Genomic DNA, 24,128 nt, shown 5'->3' with positions numbered 1-24,128 from the left:
TTCATTTACTAAAGGACATTTTGGTTGCTTCTTTGTTTTGGCAGTTATGAATAAAGTTGCTCTAAACATTTGTATGTAGGTTTTTGTGTGGACATAAGATTTCAGCTCCTTTGGATAAATTCTAAAGAGAGCGATCACTGGATCATGTGAAAAGAGTATGTTTAGTTTTGTAAGAAACTGTCTCATTTTCTCCCGAAGTGGCTGTACCATTTTTCATTCCCACCGGCAGTGAATGAGAGAGTTCTTGTTGCTCCACATCCTCACAAGCGTTTGGTGGTGTCAGTGTTCTGGATTTTGGCCATTCTAGCTAACTTTAAGTTTAAGTAGTATAGGTTCAACAGATAAGTAGAATGTCATTATTGAATAAGATGATGGAAGGATAATACTGAGCTAATAACATGCTAAATTCTCACTTATTCAAAGAATGGTGTAATTCAGTAAGATCTATTTACTAAGGAGGTAGGAATATAAATAGATACATTTAAGAAAACATAAGATGATGGAAGGATAATACTGAGCTAATAACATGCTAAATTCTCACTTATTCAAAGAATGATGTAATTCAGTAAGATCTATTTACTAAGGAGGTAGGAATATAAATAGATACATTTAAGAAAACATCTGGTGGTTGTAAGCAAAATGATTACAGAATTGAGATAATTTTTAACAATGTTTTTTATTTAACTAGATCATCTGAAAATTGAATTAGCTAGGAAACGATTCCTGAATAATAATATATTAGTTAATAGGTTATGGTATTTTGCCTTTTCTAGTGTCAGAAGCAAAGTACTTTTGTTGTTGTTGTTTTTAACAAAATTTTCTGTTATGGTAAGAACAGCCAAACAGATATAGATGTCTATGGATTAATTTGTTCAGTTTGTGAATTGTCTTTAGCTCTTTTCCCTTTTGCTGCCTTTTGGCATTAGTACATACTAAAGTGAAAGGGAAGGAATAGAATAGAAGTGGAATTAATCTAATTGTGAGACCCTAATAGACCAAAATGGAATTGTTGTTAATTAAAGGATCAAGTTTTTAATTTTCTTATGATATTCTGATTCTCCCTAATTGATTGAGAATTACCTGTTAATTTTCAGTTTTTTGCATGTATGGTTTAATAAAGATGTATTTATTTCTCCCAGTGACTCAGGTGAGTCCTTGGATTGAAGATAATTTGAAATTTTAGTAATTGGGCAAAATAGAGGGTGTGTGTGTGTGTTTTAATCATCTGATTGAAATTGTTGTGCTTTAATATGAATATTGCACAAAGGGAAGCTGTTTAAAAAGTAGAAAGTGACCAGATTGATACATTTTCTTTTAGCCAGCTCTGGAGCTTTCAGTGAAGGAAGAAAATATAAATCAGTGTTCACATGAGAATGTTGAATGTTTATATTATTTCTATTCTTGATATAAGAGCAGAATGTTAGAAAGAAGCTGATCAGTTAAATAACTGTACCAGATTTGGTTTCTTCTGATTGTTTATTATAGTTTTCTGCTTTGATTTAGAGGAAATACAGGTCACTAAGAATATGTGAAGTACAAAATCTACAAGATATTTTCTTCTGCAGGCAGCAAGAATTTTATAGTGAAAGGCTCTTTTTCCCCTTTCAGTGTTCTCTGAGAAGCCTAAATGGTGACTATGAATTTGACTTAGAAAGGATTTTTCCATCTTGTAGTCATAGAAGAGCCTATATTCTAATGGAGTTGAATATTGGAAATTGGCTGTCTTTGTCTTAAATGTACCTTTGTCTCATGATGTAATATATTTACATAATTTATTGATCTCCCTTGCCAGAGTAGTCAACGTTAATCATAGAGCACAACCTACAGTTAAGTGGTTGCTAGTATATTGAAAGGCATTATAACATTCCATAAGGAAGAGTCTCACAAGATATATTTTTAGAACCTACTTACAGTGAAATAGATCTGAAAAATGCTCCTTTAATTTAAGAAACAGAGGCTTAGTATTTCCTCAGTGTGTCAGATCCCAATATAATTATAAGGCCACATTTTTCTTTCAGTTACTGAGGGTATCTAATGATAGCCAGAGCCAAGCCTACTGATGTTAAATGCATAAAAAATTTTTGTCTTTATTATCATCTGAACTTTTATGAACTTTTAAAGTAGGCTAACAATAAGTTGACCTTAGTCCTTTGGGCAGAAATTGTCCTTTCATAAAATATTTATGTAGGTGATGCCATCTAGTTAATCTGCTGTGTGTAAAGGACTGCACTTTTTAGTGATTATGTTGGGTAATTTTAGCACCAAAGTGTATACCTTTGCCTCCCATGACATTCTGAAATTTTAGTAATTTCAATGTCTTGTGTACCATCTTTTCTCATTAATTGGGCTCTCCTGTCAGAGTCTCTCTGATTGCTTCCTGGTAATGCTTTGCCTTAGAAGAAAACATCTGTCCTGCCCCTTGCTCCCTTTCTGTTACTAACTTACGCCCCACCCACTGTAACAAAATAGAATATTGGTAGAACTTTTGAAACTCCCTTTATACCTTTCCCCGTTCATTTTCCTCTCTCTTCCTATCAGAGGTAACCATTTCTCCTAAATTTTATTTTTTACTCCCTTTCTTTTTAGCTTTATGTATGTGTTAATATCCCTAAATAATATATTATTTAGTTTTGCCCATTGACCTTTATATAAATGAAATTATACTGCCTGTATTATTTTCAGCTTTGGTTTTGAGATTTATGTATGTTAATACATTTAATTGAGAGTTATTTATTTTCGCTATTGAATTTGTTGTTTGAATATTGCACAAGTTATTTCTACATTCTAATGTTGGTGTTGCTAGTCTTTTTCCAGTTTTTTGCTATTACAGACAATACGGCTATGAATACTTTTGTAATTGACTTTTGGCGTTGTACATATACAAAATTTCTCAAGGGTTACCTGGAATAGAATGCTGGATCATTATGTGCATTTTCAGCTTCACTAAGTAATGATATTTTTTCCCTCAATTTACATTCCAACAGCAGTGTATAAAAATATCTTGTGCTTTATATCCCTGCCACCCCTTGACATGGTCAGATTTTGTGTGTGTGTGTGTGTGTGTGTGTGTGTGTGTATACACTGTGTATATATATTATTTGCTAATATATATTGTGTGTGTATATATATATATATGTATATATATACACATACACACACACATATTTGTATATCTGGGGAGATATTAGATGGGATCGTATTTTAGTCTGTGTGGCAACGGCTAATGTCAGAATCCTGTTATCATTACCAGTTGTAGCACTCTTAATCCTGTTCATGATGCCAATTGTAAAGCGAAGCGACCACGCCAGTTGTCAGGTTCTTTTACCTGCCAGTAATCCTGCATCGACTGGGCCAATTGCTAAGGCTGGGTCTGGAGCCCACAGACCCCTCAAGCACATTCACAGACAGGGTCAGAAACCCTTTATATGCCAGGCTGGGTCCCCAGGCCCCTCACACGCCAGACTGGGTCACCAGACCCCTTCACGCAGGTCTGTGAGCTAGGTAACTGGCCAAAAGGTCCTTGGAGCCATAGGTTGGAAAGCATGGCTGCGTGGGCAGATGCCTGCCTGCTTCACTAAAACTCCTCTCTCTCTCTCTCTCTCTCTCTCTCTCTCTCTCTCTCTCTGAAGAACACAAGAATAGCAGCAAGACTAAAAAGATACATTGGCTCACATGCGCATAAACTCTACACAGGCACTCAATTTACTTACAAAGGATGTGCTAAAACCACACCCAGCTGGACCCTAGGCGGGGGTCCTGACCAAACTATTCTATTTTCCCAACATAGTCTTAATGTTCATTTTCCTTATTGTTGTAAGATTTGTATGGGTTTTTTTTTGCCATTTGTATCTGCTTTACTCTAAAAGCTTGTTCATGATTTTTGCCCATTTTTCTATTGATTCATCTTTTTTATTGTGTTGTTAGAATTCTTAATATTTGCTGGATTCTAAACTTTTGCCAGTTACATATATTACAGGTTCCATTCTAGATTGTGGCTTGTCTCTTCACTCTTTATAATTTCACTTGGCTTCTTTACATATTCCCACAAAGTTTTGTCAAGTTATTTTTATTGGCAGAATTTTCTTCCCTTTCACCCTTCCCAGTCTAAACTTATTGTAAAATTTGAGACAGATAAAAGAAGAGCTGATTTGTTTGGGTGATAGAACTGGAGTACTATATGGGTTTCTTTGAGGCAGTTAGGATCTTGGTGTTATCAGGAATACATACTGAAAACCATTTCCTGAAGTCAAGGTAGAATATTAAAATAAAAATTTAACAAGAAAGTAAATTGTTTTATACATAGTTATCCCCTTCTTCCCCAAATACACTCTTAGCTGATTGCTGAACACCTTGTACCTTCAACCTTAAGTAACTTTAAGTGTCTTCCAAGCAGGTGAGATAGCTTTAAATTTTACCATAAGCCCTTCAGACTCTTAAATCCTGTAGAGTTCCAACAGCTTTGGTTATCTTGATCTTTCATCTGTCTTTGAATTATGAATTGCAAATTAGGGAATGCAGAGTACACAGGTTCTTTGAGAAGAAAGAAGAAAGCATTTATTTTTCATTCAACAAATTTGAATAGCTGCTCTGGGCCACATGCTTTGCTAGGCACCTAGGGCTATAAAGAGATGTGCAGACATAGGGGAGAGAACATGGTCTGTTTTGACAGTTACACTAGTTTGAATGGCTGGAGTGGGGAATGAGGGGAAGACGACTGGTGAGACCAAAAATTAGACAAGGACCATGTAATGAAAAGTCTTGTGTTTGATAGAAGGGAGTTGGATTTTATCTTGTATACCAGTGGTTGGCAAACTACAGCCTGTAGGCCAAATCTGGCTCATTGCCTGTTTTTGTATCTGCATGCAGAGAATGATTTTTACATTTTTAAGTGGCTGGGGAAAAAACCTTTTTAAAGGGTTATATTTTGTGACATACACACACAAAAAAAGAAAATGAAATGAAATTCAAATTTCAGTGTCCATAAATAAAGTTTTCTTGGAACACAGTCACATTTGTGCTTTTAAGTTCTATCTGTGACTGCTTTTGGGTCATGATGACAAGAGTTGAGTAGTTGCTACAGACACAGTAGGGCCTGCAAAGGCTAAAATATTTACTCTCTGGCCTTTAGCAATAGTTTATCAACGCCTGCTGTAGATGCTAGAGAGCCAATGAAGAGAACTAACACAATCATATTTACATTTTAGTAGCTATCTTTGATAGATCTCAAAAATATAGACTGGAAGATGGGCAAGACTAGAGGCAAGGGGACTGATTAGATAGACTGCAACAGTGTTTCCTAAATTCCATGTTAGTTAATGTGCTTCAAAAAAAGTTTTATATCTGAGTCTGCAGTTTGGGAAATATTGTATTACACAAAGATTAACAAGTTTTTTTTTTTTTTAATGCTGGACTTAACCCAAACCTTTATTTGCTAATGGTTTTGAAGAATATGTTACTGAATTATAAGAATGAACAGTTATTTAGCCCTCTGCCTGTTTTTCTGTCAGGGTTTGCATCATACATTGTTATGGCAGATGTCTTATGACACCTGTTATGGAACAAACATACTAAGATGAGTATTATATTAATGCAGATTTAATGTCTACAAAAATCTTGTGTGTATTTATCTGATGTGGGAGGATTTGGGGCATATGTAAATGAAAAATTAAGTAAAGAGGATTGATTAACAAAGTATACCAGCATATGGGATTTGAACAGATAAGTTTAATCCATATTTTCTTGTTTATCCCATCTCTACAGCACAGCCTTCTGCATGCTTTCAGACTGTTCCTTTGAGGGTATAAATAGCTTGGAGGAATTTTTTTACCTGTCTAGATTCTTGTTTTGGTACCACAGTTGTTCTGCTCTAGAGCTGTCTGCTCTAACTTTTTCTAAGCTCAACCCAAAGTACCTTTTAAATGCTTTTAAATTAAACTTGGACATAAGTATTAATCTCATTTTTAACAGATGAATTAATTAAGTAAACTAAATGGAAAGTTTGCCAGTGTTTAACAGAAATTAACCTTAGATCAAATTTCTAATCTAATTTTGTTTTATAATCATACCTCTTAATAACTGTGTAATTATACATATTTGATACCAAGTTATTTACATTTATTAATTGATTTAAGTAAATTTAAATTATTATTTTGGGGGTATAAACATAATCGGTTTTCTAAAAATAAGTAATATGAATTATTAAACTAGCATAACAAAATGACTAGGTATTTTTGTTTTTGTTTATATTAACATCAATTTATTTTCTCTTTGAACAGATGATGAATAAGGTATTTGGAGGTACTGTACACAAAAAAAGTGTTAGAGAAGATGGAGTCTTCAGCATTAGTGTGGATAATACATGCTCTTTATTCAGGTATTAAATTTTTAGATGAATAAGAACTGTAGTAGATTGAAGTTGGTACTGTTATTTTTCAAAATTGGAAGTTTTATAATTCATAAACAAGATTAGCGCCATAGTAGTGGCCACAGGTGTAATGATCATATTTGCCTTCCAGATGAGAATCAAGACAGCAGAAGATGGTGGTGATGCTAATTAGGAATAAGGAAGGCATTAAGGAAATAACTTGAAAGCACCTGTGCAGTCTTGGAACCCTATTTAGAATTGCCTATTATGCCAACATTTGTAGTTTTCCTTTTTCGCTCTTTGGAGTATAATTGTATACATTAGTGTGCCAGGTGTGGCACATAGATGTCTTAAATTGTCATGTGTCTACTATGTGCATGTACATGCCTCTTTCACCACCACTTTCTTGCTAGGAAGTTAGCAGGCCATCCGTTTGCTGGACTCATTACTAAAGATGTGTTCCTCCTCACTTCTCTACACTGAGGCAGAACTGTGCCTTAGCATACGGTCTTTTTAATACAGTCAATATGTTATTTGATTTTGTTGTAGGTGATAAAAATGCTGTAGCTCTAATCTGTTTAAAAATTGACGATAAGCTATTCACTAACTTCCTAGAATCATTGATCTTCTGCTTTGCTTAAAGAAAAAAAAAATCTCCAGAGTTTTCATTATGTGTTCTGAAAGACCAGAAAACTAATGTTTTAGTCACTTGATCTCTCTTTGGGACTTTTCCATGCTTTGTGTAAAGCCCATTTGGTGGACTATTAGTAGTGTTCTTCACTTTTTTTTTTTTTGACCTACATTTCAGTTTTATTTTAGAACGACATTTCCCTTTTACTGTATTAAATCTGTAAAATGCAGTTAGTGAGCATGTGAAGTTACTTTTTAATATCATTTCTTCATTTCTTTTAACTGTGCTGATTTTTATAGGTTTATTTTGTTTATTAATGTATATTCTTAAAGGCTACATTGTCTTGTGCCGAAATTAATTCTTAATGAATAGTTTGTTCCAAATTGGACAGATCAGAAATTTTAAAATTCAAGTCATGAACTTATTTTTATCTGAAATAGAGATATAATCCTAGCTTTACACAAAACTGTCAGTGGCTGACTCTTTATAGTAATGAGGAAGGGCAAAAATAAATAGGTCTGTTTTCAAAGATTCCTGTTTTTCAAAGGAAGATTAATAATGCCAAGGTTGCTCTTGCCAAAATGTGTTTGGAATCCAGTGCTTGCTCTGCTTTGTAATGGAGAGGCGTTGCTACTTACATTCACCCTTATTTCAAGTGACTAGTCTTGAGAACTGCTTCAGGGGTCTTGTTTGTGATACAAGAGGCATTAAACAGAAAGATATGGTTAAGATTTAACATTTTTCTTTCTGTCTTATCTAGTTTTGAAATACTGGGAGTCCGTCATATCCTACACTATTCCTTTTTTTTTTTTTTTACAGACAACCGGTAAGGGGATCTTAACCCTTGACTTGGTGTTGTCAGCACCATGCTCTCCCAAGTGAGCTAAATGGCCATTCCTATATAGGGATCCGAACCTATGGCCTTGGTGTTATCAGCACCACAGTCTCCCAAGTGAGCCACGGGCTGGCCTTCCTACACTATTCCTTTTTTTTTTTTTTTACAGACAACCGGTAAGGGGATCTTAACCCTTGACTTGGTGTTGTCAGCACCATGCTCTCCCAAGTGAGCTAAATGGCCATTCCTATATAGGGATCCGAACCCATGGCCTTGGTGTTATCAGCACCACAGTCTCCCAAGTGAGCCACGGGCTGGCCTTCCTACACTATTCCTAAACAACAACAAAACCCCAAAACACCTTTTTGTCATTAATGTACTTTACCTTCTTGCTTTATTTTTAATTTACGTTTTTAGGTCTTAATATTATTTAATGTCCTCATTCAGATTTTTCCCTTAATGTAAACAGTATCTTTCTATGGTTGTAGTGTTTGAATCATGGTCCAGAGAAAGTCCACACATAACGTTTGATTAATGTTACTTAAGTCTCTTTTAACCTATAATACCTCTCCCTTCTCTTCCCCTTTCTAATTAAATGTCATTAATTTGTTTGGCACTAGAAGTCCACATTGCTACTGAGTTGTCATCATTTCTAGGACTTTTCAGTTAACAGAGTTAGATAATATGTATTCTTTTAGAAAGAGAAAACAAAATGTCTATTGTATACCGTTATTTCCAATTAAAATGAAAGATTATAGGTTTTTGATGTAACTGTTTTGATTTCGTATCTCCTTACTTTTAAGCTGAAAAACTACTAATTACACTGATTTTTATTTGTTTTAACCTACAGTACACATACTACATATCTGTACTATAATATAGCTGCAGAATAATATCAGTATTAGTACTATTACTACTGACATAAGACTACCAACTGAAGCGTTACAGTCTTTGAAATATCTCTGTTCTTAAGATAAATCCCAATAGAAATATAATGTTGACATTATTGTTTCATAATCTTGAAATTATTCTTTTTGTGTGTGTGGTTATACTACCAATTTCATATATTTATTTATTTGAGTTTTCAACTTTTACAAATTGCCTTTTTTTAAATTTTATTTTGCAGGGTGGCAGGGGCGGATGGCTGGTAGAGGGATTGAACCTTGGACCTTGGTGTTTTGATATCAGCACCACACTCTAACCAATTGAGGAAACCGGCCAGCCATAGTTGCCTGTTTTGAGATTTAATATTTTTTTCGTAGGCTTTATTTATAATGGAAAGAATTTAAATTGTAACAGTATTGCACTATTAAATACTTTTTTCTATTTTCTTAATCTATACATATGACAAGCTTGTAATTTCTAAAGCAAAAGAACCCATTCGTCATGTTTTTAACTAAGATATTTGTGTGTTGCATTTTATTTTTTATGTGTTTAGGGGTCTTCAGAAGGAAGAAATTGTTTTGCTTACACATGGAGATAGTGTAGACAAAGTAGCTGATGGATTCAAGGTTGTGGCGCGTTCTGGGAACATTGTAGCAGGTGAAAATTCTAAAAATTTTGCAGATTTCATTAAAAAATTTATTTGAAGAGTAAACATACGTTTCTGTGAGGTATGCTTCGATTTTTCTTATTTTTTAAAGATATTGTAAATGTGGTATGATCAATTATTAACTAATGAAGGGAATTTAATATTAAAAGGATTAGCTAGAAGTCACTTACTGGTTTGCTTTGAAATACTTTTTAAAATGCGCATTCTAATATAAGCTTTTCAAATAAAGAACACTACACTTTTATAACTGAGAAAAAATTTTAGAACTGTCCATCTTCTTATTATACCATATTCATAGTTGCCTGTTTTTTGATGCCTTTCTTAGGTATACTTAGGCATGTGTGCTGTACGTCCATAAAACATCAGCACTTATGACATTTCTCTGAACCAGAGTTGGCATCAGGGTTGTGGGTCACATCCAGCCTGTAGCCTGATTTTGTATGTCCCGGAGCTAAGAATGATTTTTACATCATTAAAGGGTTGTTATAAAACCTGGGGACTGTATATGTTACACAAAGCTTAAAATATTAACTATCTGGCCCTTTGCAGAAAGTTTGATGACAGATCCTGTAAATCGTTTTTGTTCTCTACTTTTTTGAAGAAGAGGAATTAATTTTCTGGAAATTTAAGGTTTTGACTTGTTTGCCTGAATAACTGTAATGTAAATAATCACTAATGGTCTTGAAAAATCAGTAAAAGGAAAAAGTGGGTTTATCAAGAAAGCCTTTTTTTTTTTTTGAGAGATCACACCTAAATAAGTTGGAAAAAAAAAAATTGTCATGGATAAGTTGAATCAAGTAATCTGCCAGCAGTTACTTAACAGACTAATACATTAGCACAGGAATTAAGAATGGTTTTTATACTGAAAGGTTTTTACTTTATATAAAAGAAGTAAAAGATGGCCCACAGTAATAGATGGGCCAATGTCTTATTTATTCAGCAAATATTTGAGTACCTATTATGTATCAGGCACAATTCTAGGTGTCAAGGATACAGTAATGAACTAAATAGGCAAAATCTCTGTTCATGGGGGGCATCAAGGATAGATAATACACAAATACAGACTATGTTAGTGTTTACATTGAAAAAATAAGCGGAGGGGAGAGAGCATGTTGCAGAATGTGTATAATTAGGGTTGTTACAATTTTATATAGGATATTCAGGGAATGTATTCCTATAACATGGCATTGGACCTCGAGAAAGTGGCTGCTGATCTCTGGATATTTGGGGGAAGAGGAAATAGCAGTGCAGAGGTCCTGGGATGGGACTGTATTTGAGGAGCAGCAAGGAGACCACATGGTTGAAGCAGAGTAAACATGGGAGAGAGCGGGAGAAGATGAAGTTAGAGAGATAGTTGGGGGTAAGAACACAGGACCTTTGAGCCACTGCAAAACTTTGGCTTTACTCATAGTGAGGCGAGGTTTTGAACAAAAGATATGTGATCTAATTTCAGGATTAGGTTACAGTGACGTGAAAAGGGACAGAGTCAAAAAAAATAATCAGGAAGACCAGCTAGGAATTTGTTGTAGTACTCAGGAGAGAGACAGTGTTGTCTGGACTAGGGAGGTAGAGGTGGAAATAATCAGGAGTGATTGGATTCTGATTTGAAGGGAGATACAAAGGATTTGCTGTTGGATTGGGTGCAGAGTTGGGAAGAGAGAATAGAATTGAATTTAACTCCTAAGTTTTGGGGCCTGAGTGACCAGAAGGGTGAAGTTTATATTTACCTGATGAGAAAGACCTCAGTTTAGGTTTGCATATTAAATTCATGATGCCTTATTAAACATCAAAATGAAGGTGTCAAGTAAGCAATTGTATATGAGTCTGGACTTTAGAGGAGAAAATTTTGTTGGAGGTATAAATTTGGGAGTTTACCAGCATATGGGTGGAATTTTAAGGTATGACAGTATGAGACCTCTCACAATGTATAGAGAAGAAATTTAAACTGAGCACTGAGTGACTTGAATGTGTAGAGATGAGCAAGATGGGAAGGAACTAAGAAAGATTCAGAAGGAGCAGCCAGTGAAGTTATAATTGAACCAAGAGAGCCAAATATAAAGAAAGGTTGAGGTGCCCTGGTGTAGTAGAATGAGAATGAGTTTGGGAGTCTGCCAGGCCTGATTTCGTTACTTAATTAGCTGAGAGTTCCGGCAAGTTTCTTGATATGGCTTTGAGATAAAGGGGTGATATATGCACATGTAAAATATCTGTCTAGCCTAACATCTGCTGCGTAGTAGATGACTTATGTGTTTCTGACAAATTATTAAGTAGGTGAAGTTATATTTGTGGTTAATAGTATCCAAAAAAGAAACATTTAGAATATTTTGACTAGTCTGATATGAGATTCTTTTAACCTAGGAAATAGGTATCTGCACATTGTATGTGAAAGCCATGTGGGACCAAGAACCAAAATGAGTTATTGTTGCATTAAATAGACAAGATAATTGAAGTTACTTGGGTGAAGAAGTGAGGATACTGTGAAATCTCTGTGTAGATTTATTGTACTGTTTTATAGCTTATTAGTTCCTATTATCAAGGAAGACTTTTATAAAGAAAGACTATGACAATGTAGTTTTTATTTGTGTTATGTATTGTCTTTCTCTGTAGCTAAAAAATCCATTAAACTGTATCAATTTTAATATTTATGGAGAAAGCAATTGTGAGGAATTAATTGTGGGTATTGGTTGAGTCTTTCCAACATGAAAAGAATTTAATTTGTGATTATTTTCTCTACAAAGGTATTGCAAATGAATCTAAAAAATTATATGGAGTACAATTCCACCCTGAAGTTGGCCTTACAGAAAATGGGAAAATAATACTGAAGAATTTCCTTTATGATATAGCTGGGTGCAGTGGGAACTTCACTGTGCAGAACAGAGAACTTGAGTGCATTAGAGAGATCAAAGAGAGAGTAGGCACGTCAAAAGTTTTGGTAAGCAATTTATCATCTGGAAGTTTACAAATTTATGTCAATAATGTTGGACCCAGAGCTGGATTTCTCAGTACAGCCCTTAAATGTTGACTTTGTGAACACATGCTTTGTGTATTGCACTGTTCCAGAGTGCTTTTTCAGTTGCCATATGTACCTTTGATACAGGCAATGCTTTTAGGTAATGATTTCTTTCAGCTGATAGTGTTTATTTTCTTTTTGCTTATTCTGCTCAGTTTTATTTTATTTTATTTTTTTTTTACTCTGTAGGTTTTACTCAGTGGTGGAGTGGACTCAACAGTTTGTACAGCTTTGCTAAATCGTGCTTTGAACCAAGATCAAGTCATTGCTGTGCACATTGATAATGGCTTTATGAGAAAACGAGAAAGCCAGTCTGTTGAAGAGGCCCTCAAAAAGCTTGGAATTCAGGTCAAAGGTATTGATGAACTCCAGAAAAATTAATTCATGTGATAGGCCCTGATTAATCTAATCTAGCCTTGTGGTTTAAATGAGCATATTGCCCTAACGAATTAGTTTTCTCAATAAACTCAAGGCTGAAAATGTTTTATTTTTACATTGTAGCTACTTCTAGTTCAAGAGGGGTTCCAGCATAAATTTTATTTTTATTTTTTTAAGTTTGTTACTGTTATTTTTTTTACATACTAAGATGTTGTTGCAGAGCAGTTGCTGGGAGTTAGGTGGAAACAGGGAAGGAAATAGGGTGGGAGAAGGAGAAAGGAGTGGGGGTATGGTTGAGGCCCATGGCATCCCCCTCTTTCCTTCAGGAGAGACCAGGGGGCTTCCAGCAGTGGTTGGTCGTTGCTGGGCTGGATGCACATGTCAGGGGTGTGTGGCTCAAGCCCTCAGCTCCCTGCCACCCCGGGTCAGGGGACCAGGGGACTTCCAGCAGTGGCTTGGTGGTTGTTGCTGGGCTGGTTGCTGATGTCAGGGGGGCATGGCTGAGGCTCTGGCCCTCCTCCATCCCTGGCATGGGAGTCCAGGGTGCTTCTGGTCCTTCTAGGTTTTATAGGTGTTATTTGGTGATGTGAGACCTTTACTAGTTAATATCAAACTTTGTCTCTGATCTGTGGGTGCATTGTTTTTTCTTTCAGTTCTGTGTTGGATTATTTGCTGTTCCCACCCCTTAAACTCTGCACTGGAACTAATTTGTTGGCCTTTGCTTACTTCTAAAATGGGGGAACTTCCTAAGGGAAACAGTACTTGAGCCCTGTAGTTTCTAAAATGGGGGAGCTTCCTGTGGGGACCAGTATTTGAGCTTTGTGGTTGAGCTAAATTGCTGCTTTGCTGCTGGTTCCCTGGGGAAGCCTTTTTGTGCGGCTCAGGTTTTAATGGTTGACCTTATATGTACTTCTTGAGCTAAATTGCTGCTTTGCTGCTGGTTCCCTGGGGAAGCCTTTTTGTGCGGCTCAGGTTTTAATGGTTGACCTTATATGTACTTCTGGGTCTTGAGAGTTCCAGTACTTCTGGGTTGTGTGGAAACTCTGGTCTAGGCCTGAGTCTTTTCAGTAAACTGCACTCCCAGCAGACCTGTATTCCTGACCAGTCTCCACTGAGTGGTCCTGTGCTGTTTGGAGGGCAGATTAGCTGTCCCTGCTGTGCCCCAGTGTTCCTTGGTGGGCGCATCTCCCCCACCGCCTACACTCCAAACACTTCCCATGGGATGGGCCATGTGCCGGTCCCTTGCGATAACTCACCGGTCTCTGAGCAGCTCCTTTTTTCAGTTGTTGTGGCTCCTCCTATGTGGGTCCATGGGAACCCTGTTAGTGATCTTGCTGACCTGAGGGCCACTAAGGCCCTCTTCTCCCCTGCAACCTCTAAGCAACTTCGTACGAATGACACAGCTGTTGTGGCTTTTGCCAGCTCTTGCTCCGTGCGCTCAGCAGCTCCAGCCTTGAAGCGGCCAGGATTTGAAATGGTGGGAATGATCCTTTCTTTCTCTCATCGTAGCTTCTTCTGCCTTCATTAACTCTGTAGGTCTCTCCTCCTCTTCCCCTGAGCTCTAGCAGCCCCAACTGGGCTGTTGTTGCTTTTTAATAGTTGTAAGTTGATTTGCGGGAGAGAGTGACACTGGGGACTGTCTATTCCTCCATCTTGACCTGAAGCCCCAGTATAAATTTTAAAACTATGGATGACTACTAATGTTATACTTAGATTGATAAGTTACCATTTTCCAGCTACTATTCTGTTCTCCTCTAGTCTCTTTTAAAATTAACTTTTCCCACCCTATTTTACAATATTATTTATGCACAAGAATACCGAAGCCCACTGATAGCAGGTATGGATATACAGATTATTTTGCAAACAAGCCTATACAGAGAAGGGTGGTCACTTTTTATTTTGAAAGGCCACTAGCAAACCTCATAGTCCTTTTTTTTCTTTTTTAAACAATATAGTCGTTTTTCGTGTCCCTTTACCAATTCCTCCCTTACCTCCCCTCCTCTTTCCCACCTCTGGTAACCACAGTCTTAGTTGTTAATGACATTTACATTTGTGGATATCTTTTATATTTTTTAAAAACAAGGTGATCAATAGTTACAGTGAAATGAGGTCAGTAGTTTAATGATACAAATTTTAAATATTACTGAATTGATTGGAATAATTTGGAGTTGATGCTGAAAGGCTGAACATAAGATGACAACTTGTAGGTAAACATGAAGTGAATAAGAGTCCATTTCTTTCTCCTTTTGAAACTTCACTAAAATAACAGTAAAGGTGTAAAACAAGTGTATTGCCACAAGGATAAGGAATAGAGGAGATGACAGCAGACAAATGGTTTTAACAAAACTTTGGAAGGTGGAAAGCAGATAGATAAGGTGGATTTTCTCTGATAGGCTAATGGTATTTAATCTTCAGGGCCCGTTAGGGGCCAGGCCTCTTCCAAAGTCGTGGGATGAACCCTAGCAGCATCTTCACATGGTCATATGTTTTTGTGAAATTTATAAGTAAGATATTTTAATAGTTTGTAGTTGTTTATTTTCTCTTCCCACTCTAAGTTGTTATCTGTTGGATGGTGTTGGAGTGGCTTTGAGCATTTCAGGATCAAGCTAACTAAAAGTTGAGCTGGGGTTACATTTAGTTTGGATTTAGTGGTATATATGTGATTTGTGATTATTTCTGTGTATAATTAAGATCTTGCTAGCCATCCCAGTATAACTTATGATTTTTGAAGTATCTTATTTGTTCTGTTTCTTGAAGGGGGCCTTCAAATTGTAAACATTTTATCCCTACAAAAATCTGGATCTGTCCCTGGTAACTGACATAGTAGGATGGAGGAATTCAAAACCTTGGGGTTTTGGGGGGAAGGAAGCCAACAAAAAGCAAAGTGGTTTGTGCTGTAAGCTTCTGGGGAGGCTTAGGGATTGGAAGCATTGGGTTCCTTTTGGGGTATGGGTCTCTGGGTGAGTCTGAAACAGACTGGTTGAAAATCTGAGAAGCAGATCCTTTTCCTTAACACAGGGGCACTGTGGGGTTTATTTTCTAGAGAGGCTAAACAAGAGAATATTGGGCATACTAATACCAAGCATAGTTGAGGGTGAAGGTAAGACTCTATGTTAACAACAGGATTAAGTAAAAATCTATGTATTAAGTGGTGACTCCCTCCCCTCACCACTTCTGTTTAAATACTAGAATGCTGATAGGCAGGAGACTAGAGTTATTTTCTCTATGATAATTGGCCAGCTTAAGGGAAAGACCTATAGTTTCACTAGCAGTCCCCCAGTGAAAGAGTCAGCTGCCTTGTCATCTTATGGTGAAGCCCACCAGTAGTTAAGACTTCTTGCCAAATAAAGATCTTAGTCAGTGTTTAGTTCCTTAAATATAAAAGGACAACCTACGATTGCTAAATATATGTTCATAAATTTCAGTGTTTCAAGAGACTCATCAGTGTGTAGTTCTGAGGACTTTGATTCTCTGTATGTGAACCACTGCTTTTGACTCCCTTGGGACTATGGTGGAGCACTGAACAGAGGGAAAGCCACCAGTATAATTCGTGATATGGCCCTAGATCACTAAATGCCACAGGATTCTCACAAGAACAAAATGTAATGACTGCTCGCATCTGGACTCTTTCTTGTGGTTTATTGATAGTTCTTCAATTTGTAGGCAGATTAGGGGAGATCAGAAGTCCATCTAGGTATTCTTTCTGTAGTTTGACTTTTTATTTGTGATCTAAAAAAAAAATCTGTTATTTTAAAACACATGTCTCCTCTCCCCAGTGATAAATGCTGCTCATTCTTTCTACAATGGAACAACAACTCTACCAATATCAGATGAAGACAGGACCCCACGAAAAAGAATTAGCAAGACGTTAAATATGACTACAAGTCCTGAGGAGAAAAGAAAAATCATTGGGGATACTTTTGTTAAGGTACCTTTCTTTTTAATATTCCAATGTGAATCTTAGTATTTTTTTTTCTTATCATTATATCAAGTAATGAAATTTGCTGACCAGTTTTGATTTTTTCTTTATTGGATGAGAATTTTACTGTATACAAGGGTAGTTTAAAAAGTTCATGGAAAAATATGATTAAAAAAGATAATATGAATCTTTCCATGAACTTTTTGAAATGCCCTCATATTATTACTCTATTAACCAGTAGAAACTGCTTTATGTTTTAAAAACATTTATACTTATGTTGCCAGACTGTTGTTTTAACTGCTTAAGAATAGATGTTTTCAGTTGATTTTGGACTTTTTTTTTTTTGTTCCTTTTTTGTCTTTTTTACTGACCGGTAACGGGATCGCAACCCTCGGTGTTGCACCCGCACCGCGCTCAGCCAGTGAGCGGGAACCGGTCTCCACATGGGATCCGAACCCTCGGCGGGAGCGCCGCCACACTCCCAAGCGGCGCACTCTCAAGTGGGCCACCGGGCCGGCCCTGATTTTGGACTTTAATTCATTGGTTATCTCAATGGCTAGATTTCAGGCTCCTGAAGGGAATGTTCATATACCTTTCTGTATCATGTTAAAGGACATGTTCATAAAAGAGTTTATTTTGGGGGTTGGTGAATTTCATTTCCTGATCAGTATTGCAAAAGGACTCTGAGAAATTTAGCTAAAAGTATAAAATTTTGCTGTGTTAAAAAGATTCATCTCTTATAAGGCTATTTTACTTGTTGGTTATAGATTGCTAATGAAGTAATTGGAGAAATGAACCTGAAACCAGAGGAGGTTTTCCTTGCCCAAGGTACTTTACGGCCTGATCTAATTGAAAGTGCATCTCTTGTTGCAAGTGGCAAAGCTGAACTCATCAAAACCCATCACAATGACACAGAACTTATCAGAAAGTTGAGAGAAGAGGTAAAAGCTTATGATGACTTTTCCATAAATTAGACACATGGAGAGTCTGTCTCCCTCTTTCCCTTCTTCTATCTGAATATTTACAGGGTTGTACATCCATCACCATGGTGTAATTTTAGAACATTTTTATTACCCCAAAAAGGAACCTCATACTTGTTAGTAGTCACTCCTCAGTCTACCTGTTTTCAACCACCTCCGCTTGTCCTGGTATCCCTAGGCAACCATTAACCACTGATTTATTTTCTGTGTTTATAGACTTGCCCATTCAGAACATTTCATATAAGTGGAATCATACAATATGTGGTTTATGACTGGTTTCTTATACTTACCATAATGTTTCCAAGGTTCACCCATTTTGTAGCATGTATCAAAACTTTATATTCCTTTTTATTGCCAAATAATATTTTATTGTATGGATATATTATATCTTATCCATTCATCAGTGATGGACATTAAGGTTGTTTTGACTTTTTAGCTATTATAAGTAATGCTGCTGTGAACATTGGTTGCATGTTTTTGTGGATGTGTGTTTTTGTTTGTTTTGGTATCGACCTAGGAGTAGAATTGCTAGGTCTTATGATAACTCTCTATTTAACATTTTGATGAACTGCCAGACTGTTATCCAAAATGACTGCACCATTTTACATTCCCAGCAATGTATGAGGGTTCCGATTTCCCACATCCTCACCAAGACTTACCTGTTTTTTAGTTGTGGTAGTGGTGGTGGTAGTAAAAACACAAAACATAAAATTTACCATTTTAACCATTTTTAAGTGTACTGTTCAGTAGTGAGAATATTCACATTGTTGTGAAACAGATCTCCAGAACTACTTCTTACAAAACTGAAACTTTATACCCATTAAATAACTCTCCTTTTCTCCCTTCTCCAAACCCTTGGTAACCACCATTCTACTTTCTGTTTCTATGAATATTTTAAGTATTTCATACAAGTGGAATCATGCAGTATTCTCTTCATGACTGGCTTATTTCACTTAGTATAATGTTCTCAAAGTTCATCTGTGTTGTAGCATGTGACAGAATTTGCTTCCTTTTTAAGGGTGAGTATTATATCATTGTATGTATGTACTACATTTTGTTTATCCATCTATTTATTGATGGACATTGGGGTTGCTTCTATCTGTTGGATATTGTGAAAAGTGTTGCTGTGAAGATGTGTACACAGACATTTCTGCAAGGTCCTCCTAATTGCTGGATCGTACAGTAGTTTTATTTTTAAATTTCTTGAGGAACCTTCATACTTGTTTTTCATAGCAATTGTACCATTTTACAAAGTGCACTACAGTTCTGATTTCTCCGCATTTTTACCAACATTTTTTATTTTCTTTTTTTTTTATAGTAGCCATCCTAATGGGTGTGAATTTTCTGTTTTTTATTTTAGTCATCCTAGTGGATGTGAAGTGGTATCTGATTGTAGTTTTGATTTGTCCTTCCATAATGGCTAATGATGTTGAGACTCTTTTCGTGTATTTTTTATAGTAGCCATCCTAATGGGTGTGAATTTTCTGTTTTTTATTTTAGTCATCCTAGTAGATGTGAAGTGGTATCTGATTGTAGTTTTGATTTGTCCTTCCATAATGGCTAATGATGTTGAGACTCTTTTCGTGTGCTTCTTGGCCATTTGTATATCTTGGAGAAATGTCTGTTCATATTCTTTGGTCATTTTTAAATTAGCTTATTTATCTTTTTATTATTGAATTGTATTCTTTATATATTCCGGTTACAAGTCTTTTATCAGATATATGACTTGCAAATATTTTCTCCTGCTCTGTGGGTTGTCTTTTCACTCTCTTGATATTGTTTGAATAGTTTTAATTTTGAAACAACAATATAATATTTTGTAATTGCCTTGTGTCCTAACGAGAACTAGATCAGAGACGGTGGGTTGGTTTACCTTGATTTATTTACATTTAAAAGATTTACGTATAAAATGTTTCATGGAGAAATAAGAATACCACTAAAATATTCATCTACATCCTTAAAGCACGTAAGAGGAAATACTTTATTTTTAAATTTTATTTTATTTTTTTTGGCAGCTGGCTGGTATAGGGATCCAACCCTTGACCTTAGGAGGAAATACTTTAAAGATGCATTTTTAAAAACAGTTTTTTAATCTAAGGAAAATAACAACAGGAGAAGCCAATAATTTGTTACACTGTGTTTTTCACGTCATTTTAGTAACTAATTTGTATTGACTGGGTTTTTTTCCTCCTTGTAGGGAAAAGTAATAGAACCTCTGAAAGATTTTCATAAAGATGAAGTGAGAATTTTAGGCAGAGAACTTGGACTTCCAGAAGAGTTAGTTTCCAGGCATCCATTTCCAGGTAAAAGAAAAAAAAAAAAAACACTGAATTTTGTTTGATTTGTTTTTAGACCTTCATGATGAAGAAAAATCAGTTCAGACAATCTGAAACAGTTTTTCATCTTAGGTAATATTGTGACAGAGAAAGGAAAGGATGAGTAGGGAACAAACACATTACATTTTTTTTTTTTAGTATCTACTGTCTTCATTTTATTAAATACTCATTTTCTGTTGTCTTTGTATTTTAATATTACATGATCCCCGGGAGTCTGGCATTTGTTACCATCAGATGAGAAAACAAAGGGATAGAGATATTTTAATAACATTGCCACGTAATTCTTAGTAGTAGAGCTAGGGTTTGTATGGTTTTTGTACTCTGGTGCATTCCATGGTAGAAGTGAGGATTACAACTTGGTTCCCTAAAATCCTTATCCTATGTCTGGCTCGTCTGAATGGATGAGCCACTTCATTCACATGCAGAGCATTCTTTGCACTATGTTCTATGTAAGTAATTCATGAACAAATACAAATTCTCAATTTTTAAATAGTCGTTGTCTTTCATATAGAAAATATTAGAGGTGATATTTGTTTAAAGTTAGGACTGAGAGTCTTAACCTGTTTTTTTGTTGTTGTTTTTTAAACCTGTTTTTGTTACTATTTTTTGAGCTTGGGCAAGTTTTTTTTTTGGGGGGGGGGGCTGGCCGGTAAGGGGATCTGAACCCTTTGACCTTAGTGTTATAACATCGTGTTCTAACCAGCTGAGCCAATGGGCCAGCCAAGCTTGGGCAAGTCTTGTACCTGAGTTTCTAGCTCCCAATAGTAGTGATTAGGCGATGAGTTGGAAGAATGGTCTAACTAAATTTAAAAACATTATAATAGTTAATATTTCTTAAGCACTTGCTATGTGCTAGTCATTCTGCTAAATGCTTTAAACATATTGTCTTATTTGATCTTTAAGTAGAAATTAGTATTATCCTGTTTTACAGATGAGGACATTTTAGGGACAGAAGCTAATTTGCTGCAAGTTTAGCAGATGAGAAGGTGTGAAGCCAGGATTATAACCCCAATAACCTCTACCTCAGAGTTTATACTTTTAACTACTATATTGCCTCCATAAACATTGTTAACAAATGTATGACTATGTGGTGATTAGCACTTTTTATCACATCTAGTAATCAAATCTAGTAATTTAAGATCTTCAATCCCTAACTTATATGCTGGCAAAGGATGGTCTGTGAATGTAATGGAGGGAGGCCAAGCAGTCCTGTGAGCCTGGTCATCATTTCAGGAAGACTCACTTGATTTTTTTATAGTCTATTTTATATATTGGGTTTTTCTATCATGTAAGATTTCATCGGGGAAAAAAAAGTTTTGCTGCTTTAAACACTACTTATGTTAAACAAGCTATTTATTCTAAAGATGAGGAGTGAGACTGAGGAATTAATGGGTATTTCTTAGATTTTTGCCTTTAACTAGGCATCTCAAGTCATCTTTTCTGTTGCAGTAAAGCAGCAGAATTCAGTTTTCTTAGATCCTTGCATAACTTGTATTTTTTATCAGCTTTTCCGTATTTGGTAAAATAGAAATACCAGTTTACATTCTTTGGAGTTAAACACACTCTTTTATAATTTGCTTGAATTTTTTTAACAGCATACTACTTTTCCTAAAATTAGATTGTAGTTGAAGCTGGATAATGAATATAAGATGGTTCTTTATACTGTCCTCTTTACTTTTGTGTATGTTGGGAAATTCCCTTAATAAAACTTTTTAAATTGGCACATATATTGTGAGTTAAAAACATTTACTGGAGAATTTTCAGACACTTAATACATGGACTGTAAAAATAAGAGGTAGAAATCTGTGATATGGAGAGAATTGAAGCATTCTAAAAAACGATGAGTTGGGTGAGAAACTAATTTGAAATTAAATACTTGAAGAAACTTAACCTATCATGGCAGATGAGTTTTAGTTTTGGAAGGATTTTATATTTTGGAAATAGTGGCACTTTATATTTTTTATATTAAACATAAAATTTATATCAAGTACTGCTGTTACTCTTATCTTTAGGTCCTGGCCTGGCAATCAGAGTAATATGTGCTGAAGAACCTTATATTTGTAAGGACTTCCCTGAAACCAACAATATTTTGAAAATAGTAGCTGATTTTTCTGCAAGTGTTAAAAAGGTAATATTTGACACAGCCAATTAATATAAGGAATTGAGCGGATTCTTGTGAATTTCTTAGTGTTTCATTATTTGAAAATTTAGGGTAAAATAACCTTTGAAATGACTTATGAGGGAAGTATTCCACAGAGACTTATAGATGCAGACTTCTCTTTCTAGCCAAATAAGACTGGATATCTTGAAACCCTAAAAATATTAGACTGAGTTTTTAAAATACTCTTTCATATGTATTTCAAGAAAGTAAGGGATATCCTTTGAATCAGGAATGAATTGGAAGCATCAGTTCTAGATGCTTCTCTTGATCAGTTTAAAGTTATTTGTTCCTCTGCGGGCAGCTACTAATCCCATGTGGTCTAGGACTTTGGTTTTAGCAGTTCTACTCATGCACAGGTTTCTGAATATGAGACCTTGGGTTCATGGAAGACTAGGAATTGGATCAGAGATCTTCACACTGAACAACACTTTAGCTCCAAAGTGAGGATGCGTGGAAAAGTCTCCAAGTCCTGTAGAGTTGGGGCCTCAATTCATAATCTGTGTGGTTTGAAAACTGCAAGATAAGAATTGTAATTTAAATTGGACCTGGGTTGGCAGTGCTTCCAGGAGTCGGGCAAGAAACAATGTAAATCCTCTTTGGACTGTCTTTAACTAGGCCACAAAGAATTCCCGTAGAGTTCCAACAAATAGGAGCTTACAGTAAAAAATTACAAAACACATACAGAAGTAAGGCACCATGATGAGAGTGGAAGCAACTAGCAGAACAAGATCCTCAAAGACTTTAGATACTGGAATTAACAAACAAAAGATAAAGTTAGTATAAATAAAAGAGGCTGTTGATAATAAGAATAAGGTACACAAGACTGCTAAAAATGAATGGCCAGACTAGGGAAAAAATCTAAATTCGAGAAATTAAAATAGTAATTGATATTAAAAATAACTAAAGAGAGAATTAGTAAACTCAAAGATGGATGTCATGAAATTATCCAGAAATTGGGACAAATCATCACAAAAAGTATTGGTAGAGGTTAAGACAGAATGAGAAGGTCATTTCTAACATATGTCCAGACCGAGATAATAGACAAAAAATATATCAATTCCTTCACACTAGTGAAAGACATGGTGCCTCAGACTCGGTAAACAACACATCCCGAGCAGGATAAAGAAAAGGAATTTGAAACATAGTAGGCATTTCTAAGTAAAATTACAGACTGCCAAAGACAGCAGTGCAAAGAAAACATTGATTACCTACAAAGGAAAAACTGTTATACTGAAAGCAACAGTAAAAGCAAGACTTTAATGTGCTTAGAGAAAATAATTAACTGTGGTGAACAGTTAAAGAACTGAGCAAAATCTAGTTAAGAACTAGAGCAAAATAAAGTCATTTTCAGATAAATAGAATTTACTGCTACACAGCCCTTGACTAAAGGAACTAAAGGCAATGATTTTCAACACTGACTGTGTATTAGAGTCAGCTGGGGGAGCTTTCAAACTATACTATTCTTGGCCCATTTTCCTAGAATTTCTTATTTAATTGGTGTGGGATGGGACCTGAGCATCCCAAGTAACTGTGTATTTGAGAACCACTGTTTTAAAGAACTAACTTCAGGAGAAGCAAAAGGAATTCAGGAGAAGGTTCTGAGATACAAGAAAGAATAGCAAGCAAAGAAATTGGTAAATTGAAACACAAACATGGACTGCATAAAATAGTAAAAATAATAATTTCTACTTTTTGGTTTTTATTTAAAAAGTAAAAAACAATATATAACCAAAGTAGCATGTTAGCCACAAAGGGCTTGATTTAAGTTAGAGCATTGCAAGATGTTTGTATTGTTTGCTGGAAGGACAGAGAGACTGATTCTCTTTTGTTAAATATCTATGCTAACACTTAGGGGGACTACTAAAAGAATGGAAATAGAGGCTTTAACTTCAAAACCAACAAAGGGAAAATAAATGAGCTGGGAGCAATCACCAGTTCAAAAAATGTCAAAGAAGAAACATA

At 35.6% G+C, this 24,128-nt stretch overlaps 1 protein-coding gene across 3 annotated transcripts in view; it reads left to right on the top strand.

The window, feature by feature from the left end:
* The window catches only part of GMPS (guanine monphosphate synthase), a 65,748-nt gene that overhangs the window by 26,574 nt on the left and 15,046 nt on the right, over positions 1-24,128 (top strand). For all 3 annotated transcript variants that reach the window (XR_551775.1, XM_008589784.1, XM_008589785.1), the window contains exons 4-11: positions 6,276-6,373; positions 9,269-9,372; positions 12,121-12,314; positions 12,582-12,747; positions 16,547-16,698; positions 17,457-17,630; positions 19,867-19,972; positions 22,018-22,133. Coding sequence is in view for 2 of the 3 variants with exons in the window: in XM_008589784.1 (XP_008588006.1) it covers positions 6,276-6,373; positions 9,269-9,372; positions 12,121-12,314; positions 12,582-12,747; positions 16,547-16,698; positions 17,457-17,630; positions 19,867-19,972; positions 22,018-22,133 (1,110 nt within the window). In the remaining variant the exon portion in view is untranslated. The remainder of the gene's footprint in view (positions 1-6,275; positions 6,374-9,268; positions 9,373-12,120; positions 12,315-12,581; positions 12,748-16,546; positions 16,699-17,456; positions 17,631-19,866; positions 19,973-22,017; positions 22,134-24,128) is intronic.

The sequence above is a fragment of the Galeopterus variegatus genome, unplaced genomic scaffold, assembly GCF_000696425.1.
Source record: "Galeopterus variegatus unplaced genomic scaffold, G_variegatus-3.0.2 Scaffold5655, whole genome shotgun sequence".
NCBI classification, from domain to species: domain Eukaryota; kingdom Metazoa; phylum Chordata; class Mammalia; order Dermoptera; family Cynocephalidae; genus Galeopterus; species Galeopterus variegatus.
The sequence above is the reverse complement of the archived record's forward strand: the minus strand, read 5'-3'. Positions and strand labels throughout refer to the sequence as shown.